Source organism: Chenopodium quinoa, unplaced genomic scaffold (assembly GCF_001683475.1).
Source record: "Chenopodium quinoa cultivar QQ74 unplaced genomic scaffold, ASM168347v1, whole genome shotgun sequence".
In the NCBI taxonomy this organism is placed as follows: domain Eukaryota; kingdom Viridiplantae; phylum Streptophyta; class Magnoliopsida; order Caryophyllales; family Amaranthaceae; genus Chenopodium; species Chenopodium quinoa.
The window spans coordinates 3,283,851-3,297,677 of record NW_018744895.1 but is presented as its reverse complement, the minus strand read 5'-3'; the positions used below and the strand labels follow the sequence as shown (position 1 = coordinate 3,297,677).

At 35.8% G+C, this 13,827-nt stretch overlaps 1 protein-coding gene across 1 annotated transcript; it reads right to left on the bottom strand.

Annotated features, from left to right (window-relative positions):
• Positions 1 to 555: 555 nt before the first annotated feature.
• On the bottom strand, positions 556 to 8,088 carry LOC110706069 (V-type proton ATPase catalytic subunit A). Its single transcript, XM_021883983.1, has 20 exons — positions 8,011 to 8,088; positions 6,809 to 6,935; positions 6,428 to 6,483; positions 6,277 to 6,333; positions 6,028 to 6,139; positions 5,885 to 5,922; positions 5,680 to 5,781; positions 5,486 to 5,542; positions 5,272 to 5,343; positions 5,041 to 5,142; positions 4,872 to 4,934; positions 4,657 to 4,789; positions 4,361 to 4,467; positions 3,526 to 3,720; positions 2,445 to 2,531; positions 2,237 to 2,341; positions 1,922 to 2,019; positions 1,761 to 1,839; positions 1,208 to 1,296; positions 556 to 1,116 (listed from the first exon to the last, which is right to left on the bottom strand). Exons 1-20 carry the CDS (start codon positions 8,086 to 8,088, stop codon positions 1,002 to 1,004), a joined length of 1,872 nt encoding a protein of 623 aa, XP_021739675.1. The 3' UTR covers positions 556 to 1,001.
• Between the last annotated feature and the right edge of the window lie 5,739 nt (positions 8,089 to 13,827).

Here is a 13,827-nt window from a genome sequence, read left to right as displayed (position 1 = left end):
TCCTTCTTTAATCACCTAACTTTCATTTTAGTTTTTGGCATAATTCTTTTATCAACTCTCCTGTATTAGCCAAAACCTATTTTTTCCCTATGAAGTGCATAAATTTTTTTTTTTTAATAAATTTTAAGATCCTAAAATATAGCACAAGGCCCTCAAAAATGTTCAAGACAGCTATGCCAACTTGCCAATGATATTTATCATACTAGGTAATTAAGTATTACGGAGTACTAATTATACTCAATTATCTTTATAGTGGAACTTCATTCATCTTCATTCCATGATTGTATAAATAAGCGAATTGGCTATCAAACAAGGCAGATTGGCAAAGTCAAATTTACGATGTCTACATAAAACTCTCCCAGTTCAATTCTTCATCTATTTCTTTTTGCTTCCTGGATCAAACCATTACGATAACTGCTTAGGACTGCTAATTTGAAAGTTCGTCCATAATTAAGAGACATTCTGAAATGTCAGTGAAGAGAAAATCACCAATTTGTACTAGCGCCTACTAGGAAGAAGGGGAAAAAATGATGAATGAATTTTGCCCGGTAAATATAAAAAAAAACGTCTCAGCTGCTGAAAATAATGCTACAACCAATTATACAAATGTGAATGTGATACCCAGTTCAGCTTCAGCAGTATGAAGGAAATAAATTAAGAATACAAATGCAATCCCTACTCCTACTAAATCACAGGGTACTCGCCACAAAGTTCTCGGCCTCATAATTCACATAAACTCATGAATGAACTTATTTTACCCTCAAGTGTAAAAGGGATCTTATTCTATACCGGGAACAATAAATAAAGTCATCAACATTGTAACACTACATCCAGACAAGCCTCGAAAAGGGGGAAAAATACAAAGGGCCAAAAACGGCTGCAAAGCAAGCAAGGCTGTCTGTGCAAGTGTTTTGGTGTTTCTTGTACAAGGGGAAAAGCAGCAGCACCAACCAACTAGAATACCAGTTGCTCAACAGAGATTAAACTGAACTGCAAGCTAATCATCGAGTTTCATCCTCAAGATTGCGGAAAGCAGCAGTCAAATCCTCATTCAACTTCTTGAATTTGGCAATAAGAGCATCCTCACCTTCAGCTGGATCCTCGAATTTCTGTGACCTGTATGTCAAAGATAAATACATTATGAGCTGCTTATGAAGAGAGTAATAATTACTCGAACTTGGAATATAGCTATAGATTTTCCACTTACACTAAACGGTAGAAGAGATCTCCCAAACGAAGCTTGATCAAGCTATAGGTGATCTTTTGACCATCTGAACCAGCACCGCGCTCCACAGCCTATAATCAAACCAACAAAGCATAATACCATCAGCAAACATTGAACCATAAAAAACCTAATCTTTATATTACCAATTAACCTTGCTATTTGTTAATGAATAAAATACTTTGTTACATTGCCTTATTATGAGATTAGCCATAGATGAATAAAGCAAATTCAGAACATCATTAAGCATATTTGCAAAGCAATAACATCAAGTAATACGAAAGAAACATGCAATCTTAAAATTTCCACTTTTAACGTGAAATTAGCTCATACATATTTACAATCTCATACAGTATATAAATTCTACACACAATTTAAGTACATATTTAAGCCTTTATAAGTTCCTTTCCTTTTTCTATCTTACGGCAATCTCAAATTTTATCAAACAGCATATAGGCAGCATACTTAAATCACAACCCTTAACTATTATGATAGCAAGAAAATCCTGAGTAAATGAATGCAAAGGAATGAAAACTACCTGATTGGCTAAATTGTAGAAATGGATGATGTTGCGCATCATCCAGACTGACTTGTAGAATGGGCAAAATTTGTCATACCTGTTACCACAAGGCAGAAGATTTTATACATATTGAAACAATAACATATAATATAACCTCAAACATATTAGCAAAAGCTTACGGTGTAAATGCATTTTGTGCCAAGTAATCTTCTCTCAACAGCTTTGCAGTGTCCAAAGTGATTTTATCTGTCTCAGCCAATGCATCTTTTCCAACAAGCTGCAACCATTGACAAATAATTGGTTAAATTCAACAGTTGGAATATCTATAAGATAGATTCCAAAGGAGCAAAAGAAAAGCTATCTAATACTCAAAATAAAAACAACAATCACAGCTATAGAATGCTATATTACAACAATAAGAACACTGCAAAAAAAGTTTGCAAATTAGATCTTTAATACTCAGAAATTTTGAGAAAGCTACAATCAAGGTATACCTGGACAATTTCATTAAGATCATCTTCTCTCTGCAGCACCTCACGAGCCTTGGTCCTGATATCAATGAACTCAGGGTCGAATTTCTCATAAAATGATTCCAAAGCCTGCAAACATGCATGTTTTCTGCTAAGCAAAAGGCACAATAGTCCATCTGAAGTTGTTATAGCATAAAAGGCTTGTAAATGACAAAAGATTTTAATTACGCACCGTTGAGTACTTTGAGTAAGAAATAAGCCAGTTGACAGAGGGGAAATGCTTCCTCTGAGCCAGTTTCTTATCCAAACCCCAGAAAACCTGAATAACAAGATAATGTCTTCATAAATATTATTGCAAAATAGTGTTGCATCGCACAAGACAGGGACAAATCCATTAACACAAATAAATAGGTACTAGTCCCATATCTAGCATGTCACTGTTAAAAACAGATGTGTACCTCCATCTCCCATCATCTAATTGAAGCCAATAAGTTCAGTTAAGGCAAGCAGCTAGTATCACAATAAAAGACTAATTATCCTTCCAAACATAAACCTTTCACCTCTCAGGCTCTCACTTAAATTTTGTCATCCTTCATCAATGCGCAAAAAAACATGTTTCATGGGTAATTCTTTTCTCTGATGAAGGTCAAAAGGTATTCACCACCCACCCCCACGGCCCCCCAGAAAAAAAAGACTGCGCTCCTGATTTTAATGTCTCCCTATCAATGTGAGTGATGAATTCTTAATTTTAAAGGGCGCAAGGCGCACCAAGGCACAAAAATTCCTTGGAGCCTAGGCGCAAGGCGCACCAAGGCACAAAAATTCCTTGGAGCCTAGGCGCAAGGCGCAAGGCGAAGGCGCGCGCCTTTTTGTAGGTGGAGGCGCACTTTATTCATATAGTTAAGAAATACTAATTTCTATTTAATAAGTGTGAAAATGAAATTATGAGAAAAGGTAAAAGGGTCATGTGATCAATAACAAGGGTTCTTCAAATCAAATTATAGGATATGGGATTTCTCTCTCCACTAGAATTGAAGAAAACCTGCCCATAACAAAGTCTCATGGTATACTTTAGGAAATATATACTTACACAATAGCTATTGATACTTTAAAACATAAAGCATAAAATAAGGCGCAAAGGCACAAGAAGCAGCCTAGAAAAAAGCGCAAAGGCGCGCGCCTTTTGTAGGTCTTTGAGCCTCAAAGAGCTAAGGCGCAAAATCTTGAGCCTCACTGTGCCTTGTGCCTAGGCGCGCATTTTAAAACTAAGTATGAATTTCATGGAAGTTTGAAAAAATAAAGACATATCCTACCTGGACAATACTCAATGTTGCAGATGTAACAGGATCAGAGAAATCTCCTCCAGGAGGAGAAACAGCACCAACAATTGTTACACTACCATCACGCTCTGGACCACCAAGACATTTAACTTTACCAGCACGTTCATAGAACGAAGCTAAACGAGCAGCCAAATAAGCAGGATATCCACTATCAGCAGGCATTTCAGCCTGTGCAAAAATGATAAAATAACACGTGTTACAATCTAAGCATCAGCATTTAACAGCTAGATATAAGACAGCGCAAAGAAGGTAAGCATTGCAGTAATCTCAGATACAACTCTCAAATATACTGATTTAACAGAAGATGTAAAATGGCAGAACTACTCATCAATGACCTAAATAATTATACAGATGGACCTTAAATAATCTTTAGAGCATATGGCATACAGATGAACCTTAGATCTGAAAATCTACAAAGCCAGAAATATTCCAGTAACAAATATAACAAAACAGAAGCCATCTGAATGTACTCATCATATTAAAGGTCACTTGATATGAAATATCATCTATTGGCTTTCCATAATACAGCGACGAGCAATTAAGGCTGAGTAACAGATAAACATGTCACAAGCAGATACCATGATTTACCAACCTTAAGCACTTAAGCTTCACAATACTTAGATTCAAACAACATTATGAGACTTCTGTAATCTGGTAAAGCACTAAACAACACAATAAAGAACACAGGCAAAAAAATCTGAGTACCTCCTCAAATCAAGAATTAAGCACAAAACACACAATATGGCATGCATAACAAACAGATACCAAGTACAATATACAAAAATGGAAAGTTAAACGGGATGATCACCAGTCGTCCGGAAATTTCACGCAAAGCTTCTGCCCATCGAGAAGTTGAATCTGCCATCATACTAACATTGTACCCCATATCTCTGTAATATTCAGCGATTGTAATACCTGAACATCCAAGAAAGATGTAAACTATCAATCACTGCAACAAACAGAGGGAAATTTCTCATACAAGCAGAGCCTCGATCAACATCAATCACTAATAACAAAATGGCGATCATGGACTGAAATATTTCCGAACATTGGACACTTGGGCAAAGAACTTGAACCACAGCAAACATCTTAAAATAAGTGTACCTGTGTAAATGGATGCCTCACGTGCAGCCACAGGCATGTTAGAAGTATTTGCAACAAGTGTAGTCCGTTTCATAACAGATTCTTCACGTCCATCAGGCAATGTCATTGTCAGTTGAGGAAAGTCCATGAGAACCTGAATTGAATTACTTATAGAGTCAAATTCTCAACATCAATGAAGCAATATTAAAATAAATCCCATCAGCTCAAAAATATACCTCAGCCATCTCATTTCCTCTCTCCCCACAACCAACATAAACCACAGCATCAGAGTTGGAGTACTGCAATCAGCAGAAGACACATTAATAAGCTTTAGACTTACATGACAAAAAACCAAGTTCCAACATCATGAAAAACAGTCTTTAAAAACATATTCTGACAGATTACCTTAGAAAGTGCTTGACTAATGACAGTTTTTCCACATCCAAAAGCCCCAGGAATGGCACAAGTTCCACCCAAAACTGAGGGGAAAAGAGCATCAAGAACACGCTGTGAAAAAAAAAAGAAAAAAAAAAATCAAGTCAGCAACATCTTGAATGAAGCAGAAACCAATGAAAGATAAAAAGAACTTGAACACGAATTAAGAATGACAAAACAATGCAATTCCATAGTATGCACCTGCCCAGTGAGTAGAGGGGTGTCAGCAGCAAGTTTTGATGCAACGGGCCTTGGTGAACGGACGGGCCAAGACTGCAAACGAAAGTCAGTATATATTAGGAAATCACTGGACACCCAAGAATCAAGAATTCCATAAATAAATTTTATTGAAAATCCAATTAAAGTAGTAGAGAAACTAATACTTCCAAGCAAAAGAAGAATGTCCTTTAATTACCTGAAGCATGGTAAACTTCTTAACCACACCTTGAAACTCAAGTTCCAGGACAGTGTCCTGCATGCATAAACAAAGATCAGATTAAAAGAAAAGGTAAATAGTCATGAAAGTATTAAAACTGGAATTCACAATAAGTCTTAGACAAAGCTTGAATCCAGAAATATGCGATAGGCATTAAAGATTTAAGAACCAACCTGAATAGAGTATTGCCCTGGAGGTGCAATGTATGTAATCTTTCCCATAGCATCAGGAGGAAGAGCCACACGGTGCTGCAACAAACTGTTCTCTTCCACAATCTGCAACCTCAAGTTTCAGGTAAAGAGTTATATAAATCCAGCATAAAAAATTGGGAAGCTCAAAACACCAAACTGGAGATGGTCTAGATAGCACACAACTTACAGCATATAAGTCTCCACCAGTCAAAAGATCACCCTCGCCTGTAACAAACACCAACTCTCAATTCAGCTCTATAGGACACCAATTAAAAACAAAGGCAGACGTACACAAAAGTACTGGCAAGTAGACAATAAACAACATATTACCTAATTTCTTAGGCTGGAATTCCCAAAGAGCGTCTTTATCCAGGGGTGGCACAGAAACACCACGGGGTATGTATACATCACCTGACCTTTTAGCAATAGTTTTCAGTGGTCGCTGCATACATTCAAAATTAAAAAAAAATAAAAAATCATGCAATGTCATCCAAGAATTTCAGCAATAAGTAGTGTGAACCTGTATAATTTCATAAAGAGAATACAATAATGGTTAAAAGGCAGAACACAGGTTCATACCTGAATTCCATCAAAAATGTTCCCCAAAATTCCAGGTCCGAGCTCAACTGACAATGGCTAAAAATTATAGGATGAAATAAGTCAGAAGCCAATACTTAACAGAACATCGTGAAAGAAAATAAGAGCATCAAAAACACCAAATGAGATATACCTTGTGAGTTCGAAGAACTGGATCATTCACCGTCAAACCACCAGTTTCTTCATAAACTGAAATTCAGCCAACCACAATTACAAGGAAACCTTATTTTTAACAAGGGCATGACACAAAATCTGATGAAAGCTTGCTCTTTTCAAATAAATTTAGTTGAATTGAACTTATCAGTACTGGATTAAAATTAAAGTAACTAAAATATATGTTGTAGCCTTGTGGAACTTATTTTGCTGAACTAAACTTACTCACACTATCCTTATGGTTGCTTGAAACTTATTTCTAAGTTGAATAGAACATGGCCATAAAACATTGTAGTGGCTAAAAAATTAAATCAATAACAAAAGAAAAATATTAACAAGAAAGAGCTAGCATTGTTAATACCTTGGATGGTGGCAGAATCTCCTTCTAGTCGAATAATTTCTCCAATAAGATTGTCATTACCAACACGAACCAATTCATACATAGCAGCACCATTCATTCCATCAGCAACGACGACGGGTCCTGACACCTATAGATTTATTGATTTAGGGCATTAGAAACCGAAACAGCTCAGCATCAAAAGATAAGCACATTATCATAGTTCAGACAATATGATCCATCCAATTTAGGGGTCGTTTGGTTGGATCATTTGGAATGGGTTGAAATACAGTCAGAATCCATTCAATCTAGTTTTTGATTTGATTGAGGTTTTTAGTAATGGAATCTCATACCCAAGGGGTTCTAATTCCCCCCATACCCATGGAATCTCATACCCACCCCTCCCCCTATGATTCACAATTCATTCTATTAATGAATGATAGAATTCATTCCAACATAAAACCAATCAACTTTGGACTAGTATGGGTTTTGGAATCCATACCTATCTATAATGAGTTTCTATTCCAACTTGATGAACCAAACACCTCCTTAATATTTGATAACATTACAATTCCTAAACAAGTACAAGCAAGAAAAACAGGCGTTTAATTCAGGGATCATAAATTGACATGATCAATCCTGGTTCTTATTGTTGACCCACAAAAACTCGATATCGTGCGATGGTAAATCTTAAATCATGATTATCATACTAAAACCCAATGTCATTTTAAGCTAAAAAAATTAAAATAAAGTCCACTTCCAAAAAGTTTTATTCCTTCCTTGAGATTAGTTAAAGTTGCTCAAAAAAGACAATCTGAATATTCTGCAATTTTCTGCAACAAAATTCCAGCATCATACATTCAAGGTCAAACTAGGTTAAGCAATGTAAGATCGCAAAATCAAAACAAAATCAAAATTAAAACTTTCCGCAATCATCAAATTTACAAATCCCCAAACAAAATCATGAAAGCAAAAAACAATCGATAAATCATCAAATCATAACTACTAGTATCAACTAAGATTGAACAAAAAAAAAAAAGTCAAAACAACAATAAAAAACCTAATCACCACAAATCAACTAACAAACAATCACTAAAAACTGATCTGAAACAGCAAAATTAAACCAAAAAAGCACCAAAATCGAAACAATTAAGGCACAATACTTCAACCAAAGCAGATCAAACAAAGAAAAACAGAAAAAATCAATAAAACAAAAATCAAATTACCTTACGAATGTATCCATACTCGCTCTCCTTCTCAGAATCCTCGAATGTAGTCATTCGATCGCCATAAACGGACGGCATCTTGAAAGAAAATTGGGGAGATCTAGAAATCTAGGGTTCGTGAATTGATGAGATCGCGGATAATGATAAGCGACTCGAAGATATATATCTGAGAAACAGAGAAAGAGAGAGAGAGAAGGAGGAGGAGGAGGAGAGAGAGAGAAGGAGGAGGAGGAGGAGAGAGAAAGATGAAGAAAGTGTCGTTTCTCGTTTATTGATGAGTGATGAGATGGAGGACAAAAGATGTGGGTGTGGTGGAAGTGACAGACCAAGCCGATTAATTTAATTTAATTTAATTTAATTTAATACAGTAGTTTAAATCTAATCAGATTATGATATTTGAGAATCCCAGGGTTATATTATGTTTGTGTTGGTTTCGTCCTTGAGTTTGCCACGTTTCCTTGGACGATGTCAAATCTGTTCTTTTAGAGTAGATTGTAGAGGGTAACATGGTGTAGAAGGTTGGATCCTCTTCGTCAGTAAAGATGGTATTGGGTCGGGCTAGCCCCACCCCGGCCTAACCTGAAAAGGCCTAGCCCGGCACGAGCCCATTGTTGAGTCAGGCTAGGCCAAAACTATTAGATCATAATCCCTACACCTAGGGGTGGGACTTTTCAAACCGAATCGTGAAACCGTCCGTTACCGAACCGAACCATCACGGACCGAACCGTTTATAACCCGCTAATTTTAAACCGAAAACCGAACTGAACCGTATAATGTCAAACCGAAACCGAACCGAACCAATTAATGTTAACCCGTTACGAACCATAAACCAATAACAAACCAAACCGTTTATAAACCGAAACCGTTTGAACCGATTAATGTTAACCCGCTAACTGTTTAAACCGAACCGTTTATAAACCGAAACCGTTTAAACCGTAGGAAAAAACCGTTTAAATCGAACCATTTACAACCCGCTAACCGTTTAAACCGAACTGTTATAACCCATTAAACCGAACTATTTTCAAACCGCAACCCGTTTAAACCGATCCGATTACAAACTATTTAAACCGAACCGTTTACAACCCGTTCCATTCAAATTGAACTATTTACAGCCTTTAACAATTTGTTAGAATTCCACGAAATATATTTGATGTTTAATGTAATTTAACAGTACAATTTTTTTTACATATAATTATTGATTTAAATTTGTAAATTATTTTGCTATTATAAAATTAAAATTATATTCTTGTATAACTAAATTAGGAGTTATAAATTAAATAAAAAAATGAAAAAATTTGGCCACCCACCCAATCCAACCACCCTCCACCCACCCACCACCGTAACCCACCCTAACACCACCCCCGCCGTCACCCCAGACCCACCCTAACACTACCCCCCACCCACCACCGTTACCGTAACCCACCCCCACCCCACCACCGTTACCGTAACCCACCCCCACCCCACCAACGTCAACCCAGACCCACCCTAACACCACCCCCGCACCCACCATAATTACCGTAACCCACCCCACCCCACCCCACCACCCACCGTAAATAAAAAAACCCAGACCCAAACCTTACCCCACCCCATCCACCACCGTCACCGTAAATAATAAAAACCCAGACCCAGACCCATACCCCACCCCACCTACCACCATCGCCGTAACGTACCCCACCCCACCCCCTTAACAAACCCCACCCCACCCCACCCACCACCGTCACTGTAAAAAAAAAATAATAAAAAAAAATAAAATAAAATAACAGACCCAACCCCAACCACACCCACCACCGTCACCGTAACACACCCCACCCCACCCCATACAAAAAAATCGAAAAAAAACCCAAACCCACCATAACCCCACCCCACCCACCCCCACGAAACCCAACATCCTCGAAACCCCCCAACTCACTCTAATTGCTCACCCACCATAAAACTCCCTCCCTCCCTCGAAAAATCCTCCCTCCCCACCCACCCGAACCCAGTCTAACCGCCGCCACACCCACCCTAACTCGGCCCCCTCCGTTGCCCACAACTTGAAAAAAAATTAAAAAGAAAAACAGAAAATAAAAAAAGGAAGAACGAAAACACCTTATATATTAATCCTGAATTTGGCCTCAAATTTGGTTTTAAAAGGCCAAATTTGATCATGAAACAACTAGATCTAGAGTTTCGTGGTCGAATTTGACCATAAAAACCGTCGTGCGTGGTGTCGGTGGACGGAGACGGAGAAACGAGATGGAAGAAAGGAGAACATAGACGGAAGAAGGGAGAAGAAGGAAGAAGAAGAAAGGAAGAAGGAAGAGGAGATGAGAGAGAAAACGAGAGAGCAGTGAGCATATTATTGATAATATTACAGAAGAGGATTAAGAAAACGAGAGAGAAATCAAAAAGAGTACTAAAGAGACGATGGTAAGAGTGATCTGATTGGTGGAAAAGAAAACACACGGATCGTGAATTGGAATGTGTGCGATGATAGGCCGTTAGATGATATGCAAATCAATGGCTGATATTTAATATAAGACGGTGACACGGATCATGGGATAATGGATTTGGATAGTATGGTTTTTTTTATTCATAGCTACGTACTAATAAAAACACTACTGTACTCTTAACTTTATGTAACTTATAAATTGTAAGAAACACAAATGTTTGGAAATTGGAATTGATTCAATATGACATATTTAATGTATATTAGTTATATGTATATCAGTATATGTAATAAATAATAATGTATGGTACGATTGGTATCATACTATTATTGGTATGTATAGATAATCGATAAATGTATCTGATTATTAAAACTTAAAACAGTTGATGATCGATCTAATTGAATACTTCTACTTCCCCACCCGTTTTCTTTAACTTGCAAGTTGCAACATATATATGTTGCAGCCTTGTAGGCACGTAATCTTAAAAGGTGATTAGAGAGGGTAAGACAACAGAGTAATTCAGCAATATAACTTAAACACCAAAATTATGGAATAGTTACAAACAATTGTCAATTATTACTTTATTATACTAATGGGAAATTGAATAATCGTGATTTTAATTAAACATCCAAATATAGTTCCGTAACATTAAATTATTAGTTTATTACAATATCAATTATCGATTTATCGTATTCAAAGTACCAATTCATCAAATCATGGTTATGACGCGATCTTTAAAACAATTAAAACAAGAAGCTGATAGCCTGATAATATTTGATAATGAAACAATAATACATTAATACCTTATAAATTTGTAATAGACTAATATTTAATAAACAACAACAAGACTATAACCACATTTGAAACATAACACATTAACATGATATAGAATGAATGAGAATTTCTGTAATTCTATATAATCTGATATCTGAATCGATTTATCGTATTCAAAGTAGTAACTCATCAAAACATGGTCATGACACGATATCTAAAACAATCCAACAAGAAGCTGATAACCTAATAATATATATTTAATAATGAAACAATAATACATTAATACATTATAAATTTGTAATAGACTAATATGATAATATCGAATAAACAACAACAAGAGTATAACCAAACTTGAAACATAACATATTAACATGATATAGAATAATTGAATAAATGAAGATTTGTGTAATTGTATATAATCCGATGTCTGAAAATAAAGTGACGAAGTCCCAACTTTATATAAAACGAAAATAGCTAACCGGTCAAAAATCTCTTAAAACCCAATTTCTACTCGATCCATTATTTTTTTCACCAACCTATGCCGACCCGCTAATGAAATGGAAATACTAGTCCCAACTTGATATAAAACAAAACGCGCTAACTGGTCAAAACCACTTTTTAGAACTCGATTTCAACCCGATCCAATTTAACTGATTACCAAACTAACCCGAACGATTTTAGCACCAAACCGAGTATAATCCGAACCGATATGAGTCGAACTAGCATTAACTCGGGTAAACCCGCCCCTGAACCAACCCATTTCAAAATAATCCGTTCATGACCCGAACCGATATGAACCCGGACCGACGTTGACCCGGTAAAACTGCCCCTGAACCGACCTGTTTTAAACCGACCCGATTATTAACCGAACCGTTTAAAAACTGAAACGGCATTGACCCGAGTAAATCCGCCCCTGAAGCGACCCGTTTCTAACCGATCTGATTATGACCCGAACTGTTTATAAACCGAACCGTTTATGACCCGAACCGAATTTAAATCGTACAAATATAAACTGAAATCGAACCGACCTGTGACTAATCAAAACCGAACTGAACCGACCCGCCGTCTAAATAAAACCGTTTTAAACCGAACCGTTTCAAACCGAAACCGTTTCAAACTGAGGTCAAACCGAACTGCCAGACCGAAGTCCCACCCCTACCTACACCCTCGTGTAGGGAAACTTGCCTACATCCCCCACTAAATGACAAAACTACCCCACTACACTCCTCTCTACTCATTTACCGAGTTTCTTAACGGCACAGTAAGTGCTACGGTAACCGCCCTACCCCACATATATATACATAAAAAAAAAATAATTTCATTTCTTCAATTTCAAAACGATATCCATTTTCTCTCTCCATTTTCAATCTAATCAAAACTTCCACTATCTACAAAATTCTGGAAAACTCTCAAAATTGAGTACAATAATCAAGAAAAATGTGTGATATAAGAGATGAAATTGCACTAGAATCTGCAAAACAACAACGAAAATCACAATCGTAAGTACATTTGTTCATTTATTGAAAATAAAATACAAACCCTAAGCTTTCTTAATTTTATTTGCGATTTTATTTTTCAGGAAAGAAGAAGACACATCAACTGTGCAAAATGAATGATTATAAGTAATTTACTTTAATTTTACTAAACATTGTTCCAAACAAGTAAGACGAAGTATAAATTTGTTTATTTTTTTTAGACTGAAGAATGATTTTCCAGAGAGTAAGGAAGACGGTTCTAGAGACATGTAAGTGTTATTTACTTGATTTGAAAGTGTTTATTTGATTAGTCACTTACATTATGGAGTTATGTAATTGTTAATTGATTTTTTTTTTTTAAAAATTGTGTATGAACAGAGATGACGATGATATTCTTATTCAATCAAGAGTGGATAAAATTCAAAAAGAGCGCCAAACTAAATCTCATGTAGTTGATCCTCAACTTTTAAAATATATAATAACATCAAGTGGTCAGTCGTGTTGAAAAAGAAATGTCTGCAATTGCAAGGTATAATGATCATTTATAATAGACTATATATTCATTTTGACATGATGTTATTCTTGAAATTCTTTTGATACATATATATGTTTATGGTTGTTCATTTAAGTATACAAAAATGTTCATTTGAATAACACTTTGATATAAATTCTTTAGGTTTATGTAACATAATATAAAGATAATGTTCATTTTTATATAGCTTTGTGAACATGTATATTCTGAATTTTGGTTAGAATATAAAAACTTATATTTGTTCATTTTATTTGTGATAAAATGATCATTTATATAAAACAGAATGTACATTTCTGTTTTGCCAACTGAACATTCATTAAATATGTAATATCAATATATATGCATATAAAATAAATATAATGTTTATGCATATATATATTAATACACAAACACAATCTATATTGTAGTGATATTCCATATAGGGTGAACCACAGGCTACAATTTAAAGATGGAAATTTTGTACCTATAATTATATTGACATTGTAATTTGCTTGAATTATAGATATCAAATCAAGAAGCTGAGAATACAGTACAATGCTCAATTGATACTATTTCCGGAAAAAAACAAAAGCTAGAGGCAATAGAAGAGGTGTAAGAAGATTTATAG

Coding starts and splice junctions, on each gene's coding strand:
- LOC110706069 (XM_021883983.1), bottom strand. CDS start 8,088: ATGCCGTCCGTTTATGGCGATCGAATGACTACATTCGAGGATTCTGAG. Junction 2,532..3,525: donor CAACATTGAGTATTGTCCAG/GTAGGATATGTC, acceptor CTTGTTATTCAG/GTTTTCTGGGGTTTGGATAA. Junction 1,297..1,760: donor TCTACAATTTAGCCAATCAG/GTAGTTTTCATT, acceptor GTTTGATTATAG/GCTGTGGAGCGCGGTGCTGG.